This window comes from Mirounga leonina, unplaced genomic scaffold, assembly GCF_011800145.1.
Source record: "Mirounga leonina isolate KUSES-001 unplaced genomic scaffold, KU_Mleo_1.0 Mir_129, whole genome shotgun sequence".
Taxonomy (NCBI): domain Eukaryota; kingdom Metazoa; phylum Chordata; class Mammalia; order Carnivora; family Phocidae; genus Mirounga; species Mirounga leonina.
The window spans coordinates 11,245,392-11,262,419 of NW_023270323.1; the positions used below are offsets into that span (position 1 = coordinate 11,245,392).

General features: G+C 37.2%; 1 protein-coding gene across 8 annotated transcripts in view; it reads right to left on the minus strand.

The window, feature by feature from the left end:
• PTPN13 (protein tyrosine phosphatase non-receptor type 13) overlaps positions 1–17,028 on the minus strand; it is a 208,497-nt gene that overhangs the window by 121,549 nt on the left and 69,920 nt on the right. For all 8 annotated transcript variants that reach the window (XM_035004583.1, XM_035004587.1, XM_035004584.1 and 5 more), the window contains exon 3: positions 9,171–9,349. In XM_035004583.1, the coding sequence (XP_034860474.1) occupies positions 9,171–9,349 (179 nt within the window). The remainder of the gene's footprint in view (positions 1–9,170; positions 9,350–17,028) is intronic.

A 17,028-nucleotide genomic window follows, 5' to 3' on the forward strand; every position in this document is an offset into this window, starting at 1 on the left:
GCCTTTTATTTTCATTTTGCTCTTATTTTCTCACCTTTATTTTTTTAATTCTCTAAACTGTCTCAAATCCTCTTTAGAAACAGATGAGGTATGCACACAAAAAACTGGGTATCCTTCTTACAATTTCATAGCACTTTAACCTACTCCAACTTTGTCTGCTAAATTATTCCAAATCTCAGATTAAAAAGTTGTTCTTTTCAAAATTTTCATTGCTCCCAATTAAAAAAAAAAACAAACAAAAAACCCCAGTTCTTTATAATGACAAACAGGGCTCACTCTGACTTGCTTCTACCTCCTTTTTCTAGACAGATTTATAAGTTTTCCTTCTGTTATTACTTCTTCATGTATCATAACTGAAATACTTCAGCACTACTAAATAATTCTCTGTTGCCAAAATAAATCCTGCTGTTTCTCAATTTTTCTTGAGCAGTTCTTTCTTATCTGTCAATAAAATTCCTACACTATTATTGATAGTCTAGAGATGTATACCATATAAATTTTCCCAAACAGGATAAAGCATTCTCTTTCATGTAGTTATATTTCATTTGTATCTCTAATGAAACAGTTAACTAATATTGCCTATAATATAGTTAAGATGTGTCCATGTTTGTGTTCCCTGAGGAAGTCTTTTTTATACATCTTACAATACCTCTTGGCAACTAACACAGAACTTGTATATAGTATATAGTCAATATATGCCTGCTGAACTTAATGAAATGTACGTTAGGTTCAAGATAGCATAGTGCAGGCTATTTGTATATTTCTGTTCAGATTTCTTTTCAAAGAACTTCATATGTGAACACCTTTTCAAAGAACCTCATATGAAAAACACTTTTCATGGCTTTAGCATAAAGAACTAATTACATATTCAAATATATTTCTCTTAACATGTTAATATTGATTTATGATTCTCTGAGTGCTTAAGATTCTTTACTATATTTACTGCTCAATATGCTAAATGAGTTACTATATTTTAATACTTTTTATACATGACTATATAAAATTAGTAGCACAATTCCTAAAACTAGGTTATAAAATTGTATACTTGCTGATCATCTATATATATAGTATAATGATTAATTCTATATGGCAATTTGGACCACAGGATGCCTAGATAGTTGGTCAAACATTACTCTGGGAATTTTTGTGAGAGTTTTTGGATGAAATTAACACTTAGTTAAGTAGACTGAGTAAAGCAGATTGCTCTCTCTAATGTGGGTGGGCCTCATCATTTGAAGGCCTGAATAGAACAAAATGGCTTCCCCATTCCCGAGGAACAGAAAATATATATATTTTTTAAAGATTTTATTTATTTATTTGACAGAAAGAGACACAGAGAGAGAGGGAACACAAGCAGGGGGAGTGGGAGAGGGAGAAGCAGGCTTCCCGCCGGGCAGGGAGCCCGATGCGGGGCTCGATCCCAGGACCCTGGGATCATGACCTGAGCCAAAGGCAGACGCTTAACGACTGAGCCACCCAGCCGCCCCCAGAAAATATCTTTCTGTGTGACTGCATTTGAACTAGGACATCAACTTTTTTCTTGCCTTTGGACTTGAACTGAAACATCAGCTCTTCCTGGGTCTCAGGCCTGCTGGCTTTCAGGCTACTACACCATCAGTTCTCCTGGTTCTCAGGCCTTCGGAGTTGGAAAGGACTAGAACAGCTAGACTTGGAAAGTGGGACTTAAGAAATCCAGGCAATTAAGTGGATATGTGAAAAAGGAGGAGTCAGAGATAAAGATACAATGAAAATGTGACTTGGGTAGGAGGGCACTTGAGTGAGCTAGTTAATATAACTCATGGGGAACGGAAATATATTTTTGTCTTTATAGGTATAATGGGTTGGAATGTAAACTCCGTAAGTGGAAGGAATTTGTCCCACTTACCACCCTATCCCAGGACCTAGAACAGCACTTAACATATACTAGAAATATTTAGTGGGCTTTACTTTGTGCTGGATACTGTTTTAAGTACTTTACAGGTATTATTTAACTTTCTGATAACCCTAGGAGGCAAGTACTCTCATTATCCCTTTACATATAAGTCACCTGAGGCGTAGAAAGGTAAGCAAGTTGTGTGGGGTCACATATCTTTCAAGTGACAAAGCCAGAAATTTTACTCAGAACCCACACTTGATACATATTTGCTGAAAAATAAAACGGGATAATAGTGAAAACAGTCATCACTGAGAAGGCTCACAGAGTACCTTCCACCTCTACGTCCATTCTCTAAAGAGGAGATGTTAAGTCTTCGAAGATTTAGCTTACTGAGCATAAGACACTGGGTAAGGTACTGCAGTCTGATATGCAGATACCTCCCACCCAGTGATTTCTGTGGAGAAGTAAGAGCTGCTTTATGTGTGCTACATAGCTCCTTTTAGCAAAACCCCTTGGCATTGTGTGGCTATGCATTTAATAGCAACAAAGCATAAATAGCTGTGGGTGAAAAAAATCCTCAATTGTTTCTACTCACTCAACAAATTTTCAGAGCCTCTAAGTGGCAGATATGACATACAGCAATGGTTCTCCAACTTCAACACAGATCAGAATCATCTGGTAAAACACAGACACAGGGTCCTACCTCTAGGGTCTCTGATTTAGTAGATCTGCTGTGGGGTCTGAGAACCTGCTTTTCTCACAAGTTCCCATAAGATGCTGCTGCTGCTGGTTGGAGGACCACACTTTGAGAACCACCAGTATAGAGCAGAGGGGTTACATACAATGAGTAGGACAGGCAGGATCCCTTCCATCTCAAACCTTCTATTATAGCAAACAAGACAAGATAACGTGATGTACAAGACAGTATTCAGAGGGTACAATTAGTGTAAAAGAAAGCTTTAGATCTACAGGAAAAGTTAGCCAGGCAATGAGGGGATGAGGCAAGAGCTGAGATGGCATGAAAGAGAGTTGGAGGCTGAAGGAAAGGAATATGCAAAGGCTAAGAAGAAGAAAAGCACGTAGCGCATCCAAGACATTGAAGTAAGTCCAGAATAGCTGGAAGCATAGAGCTTGAGATAAAGAGTGCTCAGAGGGAAGGCTGGTGCGGTACACCCTCAAAGGCCATGGTAAGGAGTCTAGAGTTTCTTAAGGGAAATGGAGAATCTGAGTAATGTTAGGCAGCAAAAGGACAAGAACAGATATGGGGTTTCAAAAATGTACCAACTGTAGTTTAAACAACAGACTGGACAGGGTCAAGACTGGAGGCAGGGAGAGGATTAGAAAGTGTTTGCACCACTGGTCATTCATGATGGACTGACAAGGTATACTCACATTGTTGTATACCAGATCTCTAGAACTTCTTCATCTTGCAAAACTGAAACTCTATACCCACTAAACACAAATTCCTCCTTCCCTCTCTTATCAGCTCTGGGTAATCATGTTTCTACTTTCTGTTTCTACTGTCTGACTGCTTTAGATATGTTACAGGAGTATAATCATACAGTATTTGTCTTTGTGTGATTGGCTTATTTGTTTAGCATAATGTCGAAAGGGACACCCATGCTGTAGCATGTGATAGGATTTCCTTCTTTTTAAAGGCTGCATGTTTTCCATTGGATGTGTATGCCACATTTTCTTTCATCCATCAATGGACATTTGAGTTGCTTCCTATGGGGTATTAAGAATAATGCTGCAATGAATATGGGTATGCAAATATCTCATCAAGATCTTGCTTTGAATTCTTTTGGATATACCCAGAAGTGAGATTGCTGGATCACACAGTAACGTCCATAATGTTTTCCATATTGGTCGCACCATTTTACATTCCTAAAAACAATGCACAAAGCTTCCGTTTTCTCTGCATCCTTGATAACACTTGCTATTTTCTGTTCTTTTGATAGTAGCCATCCTAGTGGGTGTGACATAGATTATCACCACAAACCCAGCATTTAAAATGTTCAATTTAATGATGTTACTACATATTGGACTCTGGTACTAGACAGTCCTGGAGTTTTTTAGTGATTTGCATAGTGTCCATTAAATAACAAGTACAATTGTCAAATTTATGGATGAATGAATAGATAAATGGGAAAGAGGGGAGAAAGGATGCATTTATAAGATTTAATATAGAGTAATTTTAGTATAATGTGGGTAAGGGAATTTGGTCTTTTTCTTTTTCTTTTTTTTTTTTTTTTTAAGATTTTAAGGAATCTCTACACCCAATGTGGAGCTTGAACTTACACCTGTGAAATTAAGAGTCACATGCTCCACTGACTGAGCCAGCCAGGTGCCCCGGTCTTGTTTTGACAAGTTCAGTTGAGGCTTCTGCCAGGGTTGGAGAAGTGAATTTCCATTATTGTTCTTACAAAGATGACCCTTGATATTCAAGAAGCACAGAGATAATAGCAGCCATAATTCCTGATATTTAGATGGCAAGTTAGTGGCAATGAGCACTTAAACTAAGAATCCTTTAGATTATCAGGGATATAGTACAAATCCCTAGGGCATATCAATATTCTTGAAAACAAATCACAATAAGAATTTGATTCAGGTTCCAATCCCATCAAATTGATTTCAAAAGAACTGCCAAATTAAGCACATCCTGTGCTATGCAAGCAGGAAGTGAACAATTACCAAGTAAACAGAAAAGCCAGAGGATCAAAAAGCTTAGTGTGACCTGTATAAATTTGTATAGTTTTTAAAGAGGCATGTTATCGGGGCGCCTGGGTGGCTCACTCAGTTGGTTAAGCGACTGCCTTCGGCTCAGGTCATGATCCTGGAGTCCCAGGATCAAGTCCCGCATCGGGCTCCCTGCTCAGCAAGGAGCCTGCTTCTCCCTCTGCCCCTCCCCCCTCTCATGTGCTCTCTCTCATTCTCTCTGAAATAAATAAATAAAATCTTTAAAAAAAATAAAATAAAGAGGCATGTTATCTTGAAAAGTAAAATTTTAAGGCAAATAAATGAAAGTGCCTATTTATAGAGCTGGTAATGAGGTAAATTTTTCATACAACTGTACATACACAGTTTACAAAGCAAGTTCCATTGAATAAAGAGAACATTTTTATGCATCAAGATCTTACTAAGCACTCATTATTATTTACAATACTGTGCTGGCACTTAGTATTATTTTTAAAAATAATAGTAAGCATGTACCGAATACTAGTTAATGACATCCTTAACTCATAGAAGTCATGAAATGCAATTACCATCCTCTTTCAGTACACCCCTTCCCCATTAAAATCAGAATACTAGAATAGTGATTTTTAATTTTAACTGCCATACTAACAATATCAAATTAGTATGTTTCCACGAATTTATTGGCCACTAGTCGTCAAATAAATATGTCCTTTTGCCCCCCACCACCAAAAAAAGAATACTAGAATATATGGCTATTCCCCTGACCTTTGCTTTATATTTACATTGCAAACAGGAATGGGATAAAAAAACGTGCCTTTGATTTTCTTTATACTTAGAATTGCACTGAAGCTTTTGAGGCATGAGGTAAGCTAGAAGTGCCAATTAGATCCACTAGAAAATCAAATTTATTTTAATGTAGTAATGGCAACAATTCCACACCCATCCCATCCCAGCACTGGCTCCTAAACACTCAGCCTAGTAATAGGGAGGTGTCAAATCACTTTCCCAACCATGTGCTCTAAGTTGTACCTAAACACAGGGCAGTTTACTTGTTTGGGTATCTTGACATCACAGGGCAAAATGGTAAAACCTTCAGCAAATGAAAAGCACTTGTGCACCTGAAATTTCTACTAAGCACTTTTTTCTTTTATTGTGGATTTTAAATGCTTTCAAGAATTCATAAACACCTGTGCAAAACTTTTCATAATTAGAAAAAAACCCTACTATAATTCAGTAGAAGTTTTTAAAACTAATGCAGGCATGGCTTTGTTGCAGTGTTTCTTAGTTTTTCTGAGGTCACCAGATCCACTTGAGAGACTGATAAATTTATGGACACTGTTCCTCTTCCTCAAAAGTGCTCAGACATGCAAAACTTAGTTTGCTATTTTATTGGTTTGTAGATATCTTGAAGCTCAATGAAGATTTAGAGATCTCGAGGCGCCTGGGTGGCTCAATCGGTTAAACATCTGCCTTCTGCTCAGGTCATGATTTCAGGGTTCTGGGATCAAGCCCCACGTTGGGCTCCCTGCTCAGTGGGGAGTCTGCTTCTCTCTCTCCCTCTGCCCCTCCCCCAACTCGTGTGCTCGCTCGCTCTCTCTCTCTCAAATAAATAAAATCTTTAAAAAAAATTAGAGATCCCAAGGGTTAAGTAATTTGCATACACGCTATGTCTATTTCCAATGTTCTAATTACCCTCTATCTTTTAAAAGTTTATTATTAGGGGCAACTGCGTAGCTCAGTCAGTTAAGTGTACCACTCTTGATTTTGGCTGGGTCATGATCTCAGGGTTATGAGATGGAGACCCATGTCGGGCTCTGCACTCATCGGGGAGTCTGCTTGAGATTCTCTCCCTCTCCCACTGCCCCTCCCCCTGCTTGTGTGCTCGCTCTCAAATAAATAAATCTTAAAAAAAATTATTTTTAAATGAACCACAGACTGTACAGACTGCATGCATTTAAATAGTAACAGTAGGGCGCCTGGGTGGCTCAGTTGGTTAAGCGACTGCCTTCGGCTCAGGTCATGATCCTGGAGTCCCGGGATCGAGTCCCGCATCGGGCTCCTTGCTCAGCGAGGAGTCTGCTTCTCCCTCTGACCCTCCTCCCTCTCATGCTCTCTGTCTCTCATTCTCTCTCTCTCAAATAAATAAATAAAATCTTAAAAAAAAATAATAAATAAATAAATAAATAAATAGTAACAGTAAATAGCTATATATATGCTATGCAGCTTATTAAGACACCAGCAATACATTTGAATACCTTCACGAGATATAACAATGACCAACACTCTATACACTCTATAATATACAAAGTTCCTTTCAAATACCTTGTATCATGTAATAAAAACTTCTTTTGGCTAATGCCTTAAGTATTACCTCTACTTCATAGGTGTTGTCTTCCTTTACTGGTTCCTTTGCTTATACCTCCCAAAATTCTTAAGCAGTTCATGGAATTTAAATAAAAGGTAGATAAACCTGGATTCTCTACCAATTCCAGTCAGTCTTTTTTCAGAAACACAATTAATGGCTCAAATCAAGATGCCTTCTTCTAACTTAATCAACAGATACATGTGTACGTACGTACACACACACACACACACACTCTCTCTCTCTCTTCCTCACTCTTACCTCCTCTCTCCCTCACCCTCTCTGAAGAGGGAAACATTCACTGTCAGTGATAGAAGGATAGAAGGATAAATCAGTGCAATTCCTTTATATGGCAACTGGGCAATGTATATCAAAATTTAAAATGCGCATACTGGGTCGCCTGGGTGGCTCAGTTGGTTAAGCTCCTGTCTCTTGGTCTTGGCTCAGGTCATGATCTCAGGGTCTTGGGATCAAGCCCTGTGATGGGCTCCACCCTCAGTGGGGAGTCCGCTTGAAGATTTTCTCCCTTTGCCCCTCCCCCCGGCTCCTGCTATCTCTAGCTCTCACTCTGTCTTGAATAAATAAATCTTTAAAATAAAATGCACATACTTTTTCATTTAATAATTTCACTATTAGGAAATTATTAGGTTGTTTTTTACACTTATATGGAATAATGTATGGGAAATGATATTCATACCTAATTCTGAATTCTACAAAGTTCATATCTAAATCATCATAGCCAGCTGCACGCTACACACACACACACACACACACACACCCCCCCCCCCCCCATAGCCTTGAGAATGAAATTAGATCTGATGTCAATGGTACTGCCATCCTCAGACTGGTATTTCTTTTTTTTTTTATTTAAAGATTTTTATTTATTTCTTTGACAGAGACACAGCGAGAGAGGGAACACAAGCAGGGGGAGTGGGAGAGGGAGAAGCAGGCTTCCCCGAGCAGGGAGCCCGATGCGGGGCTCGATCCCAGGACCCTGGGGTCATGACCTGAGCCGAAGGCAGACGCTAAATGACTGAGCCACCCAGACACCCCAGACTGGGTATTTTTATCATAAATTTTCCTTAAATGAACTGTCAAACTTTGTCAGCTTCATTTCCATTGTATCCCCTTCATCCATGCCTTTATATTCCCAAGGCATTACATGATTTTCAGTTCTTTCCCGCAGATTATTAAAACTCCTCATATTTCTATACAATTCCTATACATTCTGTTGTGTGCGTGTGCAGTATAGATTCTGTGTAATGTATAGATTCCTATATAATACAATTCCTATACAAATCTTTCATCTTACCTAGTTTTCCACTTTCATCAAACATACCCTCTAAAATCACAAATCACATCATATCATCCTCCTAAAAATATGTCTCAGAAGAAAGTCTCAAGGTCTGGCATTCAAAGTCTTCTTTATTCTGATTTAATAGCCTCCTTCTCTTTATCCACAGCCTTCCAGGTAGCTAATGCTCTAGCCTAACTGGTCTAACTAAACATTTCCCTATCAGAGTGGACAATTTCTTACCTCTTATCATTGCATATACTAGTAACCTTGAGTGGAATGCTCATTTCTAGCTATTTTTACTTTTCTAAATTCTACTCATTCTTCATGGCCCAATACAAATGCTACCTTTTCTGTAATTATCGTTCTAAGCTAAAAACTAATTGCTCCTCTTCCAGCATCCTAATATACTCTATCCCTGTATATAGCATTTATTTCAATCCATATATTACAGATTGTTTCATATACAACGATCAGGATCAAATTTTTTTTTTTTTTTTAAATAGGCTCTACACTCAGCGCAGGGCCCAGTGCGGGGCCTGAACTCACGACCCTGATATCGAGCCCTGAGCTGAGATCAAGAGTCGGATGCTTACTGACTGAGCCACCCAGGTATTCTGATCATTATCAATTTTCTAGTTATTTTTGCATCTTTCTCACAAGCACAGTGCTTTATACACAGAAGGCATTTAATAAGTATTTTTAAACATGAATTAATAATGGCTCACATTTAAAAAATATTTTTTCTTAGATCCTTAAATTTTTATAAAACTACTTTGCATTCTTACACAAAATTTATATGAACTTCTTGAACACATGATCAGTTAAAATTCAATGGCTGTTTTTTCAGAGGGTTGAGGTAGGGTAGCCCAGTGCCTTTTACTTTTCCTACCCCAACTAAAATAAAAAACAAAATCAAGCAAAAAACATTTAAGAGTTACCTTTTCAATATCTGAAAGAGAAGTTAGTGACTGATTTTGAAGAACCTCTGGTGCGGTGAATGCACGAAGATCCTGATTGGAAATATTTTCATCTGTAAATGACACACTACCAGATGGCAGCAACAGCAGAGACCATGGAGAAATGATGAAACCAAGGGCAGCAGGATCAGCTATGCTTACTGGTTTGTAGCCACACAGAATAAAAAGAAAAAAAAAACTGCTTAAAATTATAATCCAAGTATAGATCATTTAAAGGACTATCCCAACTTATTCATATTTATGTGAACAGGTAGTTACATACACCAAAGCAACATGCTACAAAGAGAATGGGTTTCATGCATCTACTATTGCTAACATTATTAAAAACATTACCTTGATTTGGCTTAACCTTTTAAAATTTAGATGGTAAACCTTGGAGAGCAAAAATAGAAAATTTTCATTGTCAGTCATAAGAATTAAATTTGGTTCAAAAATTTTACCACAGTGATATAGATGTACCTAAGGATTAAGTGGTTCTTAAACTTTCTGTGTGGGGGGAATTATGGATTCTTTTGAGGATTTGGTGAAAAGTATGGTCTCTTTTTTGAGAATATAGATAATAAATATAAAACTCTGTATACAAAAGAAATTCATGGATCTCCATATAGCCCATTTATGGACCCTATGTTAAGATTTCCTGATTTAGACTACAGTGTTGTGAAACATTCCTCAGATTTGGAATTAGTAAGGTTTCAACTTTAATAGAATGCCTCTTGTTTTGCATCAAAATATATATTTGTCTGAATTCAGATTTTTGTCTTGTTTGCATTTGTTCATTATTTCACTAGAATTTCAGGCAACTTCTATACTACCAAAGGTGATCATTGGGGTCTCTAACATTTTTTGTTTTAATGTTTGCCTGTATGGGTTCCTAACAGCACACGTTTAAAAGTATTAAAATAAAAAACAAAACTACACACACACACACACAAACATTCCTTAGATTTCAGCAGGCCTGCTCACAAAAGTAAAGGTATACATTAGGCTCAACAAAATAGACTTAGAGGGAATTTTATCTTGTCCTCCCATTGCAAAAGGAAGTTAATATACATTTTAAGGTAACTGCTACGTGAACTGGATTATGGACTCAAGAAACTGCTATAGGAGAGTCACAAAAGGCCTGTGACCACCACTGCCACTATTATTCAATCTGAATAGGCTGTACTGATAGCTCTCAAAGCCAAATCACAAGAAATTGACAAAAGCCTATGGTACAATTTGTTAAACATACTACAATATCTATACTTTCCTGAAACCAACTTTTATTAGAACAGAATCATTCACCCTTTCTGACTTTTTAACTTCTACTTATGGTCAAGATTCTAATCAGAATTTGACTTATGTTAATAAAAAGTAAATTATTAAAATTCATTCCTTTTTTGAAGATTAAAAAGACAATTTTATGTTCTCCTGCATTTTTTATGAATCTGAAACATGTCTTTAGTAACTGTGTCAAGGAAGAAATGTTTGAATGTATCCTTTCGTCAGTCAGCGCGTCTTATGTTACACTGAAGCTGAGTTACAGACCAGCAGTCCTTAGAGTCCCACCCAATCACACATCAGGCAGCTAAAAACATGGCCCACAATTCTTATGCTAAAGTATGTTTTAATGAATCATCACAGCTGGTAAGCCTAGGTATATTGTCTTTCAGAGCCACTTTACACATTTTCTGTTAAAAGCTTCTTCCTGGGTATTTCATGCACAAATATTACACAGTCCAGCTAAAGAGAACTCAAACAGGGCAGAACAATATTTTCTTTGCCAAACGATGCTATCCAAAATACTGGTATTTCCCATGTCACAGATATTATAAAACAGTCTACAATCAATTCCTTTCAAATTAGCAATAAAAGGGAACAAACATTAGGAGACCAATAAGGAAGGCCACCCACTAATACGTGGTATGAGATGATGATGGCCCGGAACCGCACAGTAGTAGTAGGGGGGGTGAGAACCTGTTGGAACTCAAGTGTATTTTAGAGGTAGTGACAACAGAATTTCCTGACATACTGGATGTGAAGCACGAGAATGAGAAGAATCAGGATGACGCCAAGATTTTGGTCTCAGTAATGGAAAGGATGGAGTGTTTTCAACTGACTTAGAGCACAGGTAGCAGAGGTAGGGGTTGGGAGATGTTGGTAGGAATCAGAACTTTACTTTGGGACCTACTAAGTTTAAGATATCTGTTAGAGGGCGCCTGGGTGGCTCAGTTGGTTAAGCGACTGCCTTCGGCTCAGGTCATGATCCTGGAGTCCCGGGATCGAGTCCCGCATCGGGCTCCCTGCTCGGCAGGGAGCCTGCTTCTCCCTCTGACCCTCCCCCCTCTCATGCTCTCTCTCTCAAATAAATAAATAAAACTTAAAAAAAAAAAGATATCTGTTAGATATTCAAATGGGGGGATCAGTAGGCAGCTGGATTTGGAATTTGGGGGAAAGGTCTGAACTGGAGATACATTTTGGGGGTCACTGGTCTACTAGATGGTATTTAAAGTCTTGTGACGGGATGAGCTCACCAAAAAATGAGTTGAGATAGAAAAGAAATCAAGGGCAAGGACTGTACCCTGGGGTACTCCAACATTAAGACTGACTGCTCCTTGTCAGTCTTTTTTTCCAGGTTGTTCTTCCCTTGGGCATCTGTGCAAGCATGGTGTTATAATCTCTCTCTCATACTTCTTTCACTCATCACTGCTATCTCCACCCCATATTTTAAATGATTCTTTTTATTAGCCTTTCTATGCAGTTCCCCAGTATCTAATCCTAAATCTAAGAGAGGAGGCTGGGGTTCTAACTCTCATCCCTAATTCCTGTCAGTCTTATTTGGGGATAGAATTATGATTTTTTTTTTGTATACTTGTTGCCACCTGAAATTATAAATAACTGGAAATCACAGCTAACTGAGAGACATAAACACCACTCAGAAATCTAAAGGCTATGTCCTGTCTTGTCATTTTGGGTGCTAGTGTCCACTTAGACCAGAAAGGAGCTTGCTATACTTCTCCTCATTCGAGGCCACAGACTAACCTTACCCCAGCCTTGACAGAGTAGCACAGAACAGAAACTGCTGAAGGTGAAAGTAATCCATGCTTGCTTGGCACTACAATATTAAGAGATTTATTCACCAGCACAACCAAGGTCAGCAAAACTACTGTTCCTCTGGCAAGAACATTATCTTTCGCACTGTACTTTATACAACAGGTTAGTGTTTGTTTGTCTTTCCTGAATCTCTAAAGTATACCACAATTATAAACACTATTCATACTTAAACACAACCTTCCCAACCTTACAAGTCATTTGCTCAGAGAGCCCAAAGTACTACTGGGGAGATAAAATGTATTTATAAAATAAATATGAGAGAGAAAGCATAAGGTATCTAAGAGAGAAAAAAGAACACAAAAGGAAGCTTAGAGGACAGCATAATTACTTCAACTACAATGAAGAAAGAATTAATTTCCTTTTTTATATGTGGCCCTTTAATATGAGTAAGATTTGACCATCATTACGAGGGAGATTCCAAAGAAAAGAAACAGGCAAAGCAAAGACATGTGGTCAGGAAATTATTAAGTTTGTACAAGGAACAGCAAGAACTTTGGGCAGAGAAATGGCAGAGAGCAGTGAGAAACAGAATTACCAAGGTGGGTCATATTTTCGCTTGTTAGAAAACACACACACATAAAGAAATGACAGATATTTTCATTGTTTTCAAATGTGACTTTTAAAGCTAAAGCAGCTGCAACAACAAACTACATTGCTGTCAAATACCCAAAACACACACATATGACATTCAAGTATTAGATTCTTTAGAGAACAGTCAAACCACAAAATATATTTTTCAATAATTGTAAAGGGTTATGCAAACCTACAAGTGAGGAAATTTAGAGTAGTGGCTCCAATCAGTGTAATTCACTGTCCTTGTCTGACCACAGGAAGGAATTTAAAGCAAATGCATTCAAAATCCTTCAAAGAATGCTAACAAAAGAATATTTAAAAATGGAATTCTAGAAGCTTGTAATTTGATGTTCTATAATGTTTTACTTGTGTGATGATTATCCTCAAGAATGCTATTATTATGAAACAGTAAATCAGATGTGAACTGATTCCAGTAGTCAAATGATTCTATTTATAGACTTTTACCAACATTCCACAGAAAAAGTTGCTTAAACAGAATTTCAAGTGGCTAGAGGCAAAATTAGAAATAAGCAAAAATCTGATATGCAAAGAAACATCTTACTCAGAGCTTCTTTCCGATGCTCCCTTAAACTAAGTCCCATATCCATGCTTTTATTAAAATTTACTTTTTAAAAGATTTAATTATTTATTTGAGAGAGAGAGTGCACCTGAGAGTAAGTGCCAGTGAGAGGAGGGGCAGAGGGGGAGGTACACAGAGAGGGAGAATCTCAAGCAGACTCCAAGCTGTGCGCAGAGCCTGACAGGGGACTCGATCTCACAACCCTGAGATCATGACCTGAGCCAAAATCAAGAGTCGGATGCTTAACCGTTTGAGCCACCCAGGCACCCCACCCCACTTGTTTTTCCCCCCTGAGGGACTTTATTTTCTATTGTCTCCTTCATTTTATTTTTTAGCCTTCCAATTATGGTATAAAAATTAGGAAAATGATCATAACCAGTAACAAACATGGTAAGAGAACTAAACAAAATATCAGGAAATCATCTAAAGACTTAGAACAACGATATCATTTTGGCCTGAAAAATCCCTTTGCCTATTTAGGTATATATACAGAAATTGTAGTCCTCTTATTCCATATGTTCTATTAGAGTACTTGTCAAAAATCTATGCAGAATCCACTGTTCCAAACTCCAAAAAGTTTGATGAAGTCACTCTATAATATACAATTCTCTGAAAAATTCAGTTCGTATGTATATACAAATATATACAGTGCTAAATAAATCATCTGGTATAACAATGCACAAACAAAAAAATAATTGGTTCAGAATATTTGAACATTTTCTTGATTAGCAAAACTTTGTGTAATTAGTAAATTAGTAATTAGTAAAAATATTGTGTACATAATTAGAATTAAGACATCTATATAATACGCATTGATAATATTTGTCTCTTCAAAGTCATTAATGTTCACATCATATATTTTTTCTTGATACAACCAATTGTTCAACAGCACTTAAATTCCAACAAGCCTTTGATCCTAGAATTTGTATTCTTGTGTAGTAGGTTTCAGACCTTGCTGATCATCCAAATCTCTAAACTCAACCATAAGATTTGGAAAGACATCAGACAACTGTCAGCTTCATTTCATTCCTTTTAGTATCTGACTTCATTAATTTAGTATGTAGTCTTATTTAATTAAGAGACGAAGTATATGGGGTGCCTGGGTGGCTTAGTCGGTTAAGAGTACAACTCTTGATTTTGGCTCAGGTCATGATCTCAGGGCCGAGGGATCGAGCCCCTGCTCAGCAGGGAGTCTGCTTGAAATTCTCACCCTGCGCATTCTCTCTCTCTCTCTCAAATAAATAAATCTTTAAAAATTAAAAAAGAGAGAGAGAGAGAGGAAGTGTAATGGTTAGGAGTTCAGACTGAAGCCAGAATCCCTAGGTTAATATCCCAGGTTTGACTTTTATAGCTTACACTGTGATCTTAAATAAGTTACCGAGCCTCTCTTTGCCTCAACTTCCTCATCTGAATAGGTAAGGCTGTTGTGAGGATTCATGGAAAAAGCCCTTGGAACTGTTCCTGGCACACAGTAGGTACAATACAAAAGTAGTAGCTATTATGCTCACTTTGGCAGCACACAGACAACAGTGGTAGCTATTATTATTTAATAAGTCTTTTCTCTGAAGATACCACATGTAGACAGTACATCTAGGAAAACTCACTAAGTTCATCCTCAATCACCTACTTAGCTTCCCCTCCCCTCCATGGAAGATAAGGAGCATACCATATATAACAGGTACCATAAATTTCAGAAGAATAGATCAAATTACATTTTTAGGAATTTTTTGGCATCTCTTACCTAGAAGCATAGTACAAATACAGATGACTTAAGGTACAAAGTATCCTAAAATATTATTATTTTTTTAAATTCCTTGGAAAAATGTACCTTCAATAACTGTTCTATTTATATGGTATTTCTAGTTAGCATCAATACCAAATTTAGAAAGACTAGTTTAAAATTTTATAATCAATCCAGTTTGTACTTACTAACTACTCATGTGAAATTGGTGTTTTACTGTACCCAGTGATTAACTTTAGGTAGAACATGAATTATTAGATGAAAATGTTTATTTGGAATGTATACGTATCGACTATGGTATCAGCATACAGTTTCAGAAATTTTTATTTGTAATAGAAGTTATAGCATGCTGATAAAATTAAATTATGCAGACATGCCCTCCAAATTGATGTATTTTATGAGCTTTTCTTGACTACAACAGGAGAGAAAAGGCATTTTTATTTCTTCATGACGACATTAACTCACACAAGTACACACATTCTTTTTCTTTTTTGCTTTTAAACACTGAACACATGCAAGCCACCTATCCAAACCACAACCACTGGAATCTTAGTATGGCATCTGATCATTTAGGCTTCTAGTAGTTTTGTTTTGTTATTTACTTGCAAGATTCTTGAGATAATCCCAAACTGAGCCTCTTGTTAACAAAACACCAATGAGATCTGAGTTAACAAAAGTGGTATATAGGCAATCTATATTAGTAAAACTAAATTGGTTATGATTATTAAAAGCAACAGGGCTTATACGGCTAGAACAGTATGGATATAGAAGGAAGCAGGTCCCTAAGAATTTGCTCTCTACTGCAGCAAACTTTCCTGGCCACCTGATCCAAACAGCATGAAAGAAATAGCAGCAGTTCCTTTCACGTCTTCTTTCATTCTTTTTTTTTTTTTTTTAATTTTTATTAACATATAATGTATTACTTGTTTCAGGGGTACAGGTCTGTCTGTGATTCATCAGTCTTACACAATTCACAGTGCTCACCACCATAGTACTTACCCTCCCCAATGTCTATCACCCAGCCACCCCATCCCTCCCATCCCCCTCCACTCCAGCAACCCTCAGTTTGTTCCCTGAGATTAAGAGTCTCCTGTGGTTTGTCTCTCTAGTTTTGTCTTGTTTCATTTTTCCCTCCATTCCCCTATGATCTTCTGTCTTCTTTCTCAAATTCCTCATCTCAGTGAGATCATATGATACTTGTCTTTTTCTGATTGACTTATTTCGCTTAGCATAATACACTCTAGTTCCATCCATGTCGTTGCAAACGGCAAAATTTCATTTTTTTTGATGGCTGCATAGTCTTCTTTCATTCTTACCATATTCTGAGGAAGCTGCCTACTTTATTCTTTTCATATATTAAGTTCCTCCTCTTTCATTTTCCTTTGGTGTTCACTTTTTCCACCAACCTTCTTTGCACTCATCAATAAAAACTGCACACTCAAAAATTATATGCCAAAATACAGAACAAAATGCTTTTGTAACTCTGTTTTCACACATTTCTTCTAGAATGGAAATGTTTTAAGGATATTAACTATGAATTTCTTAAAGACCAGGTACAAGGCCATTACAATAATGTAATCGCAATACTTGAAAAAAAATGAATTTGTTTACAATTCCAACTCCATACCACAGGTTCACAATCTTTTAAAGGCGTCCTTCTGCCCTGCTCTGCTATGACAATAATTTGTCAATTTACATTTTGCCGGTCACAAAAAAAGGTTATTTTGGAGCTTCATTATGAAGAAAAACAAAAGTTTTCTTTCAACACCAGGAACTTCAAATTATTCACTGAGAGATTACTCTTATCTTTATTCTATTCTACAATCTTTATT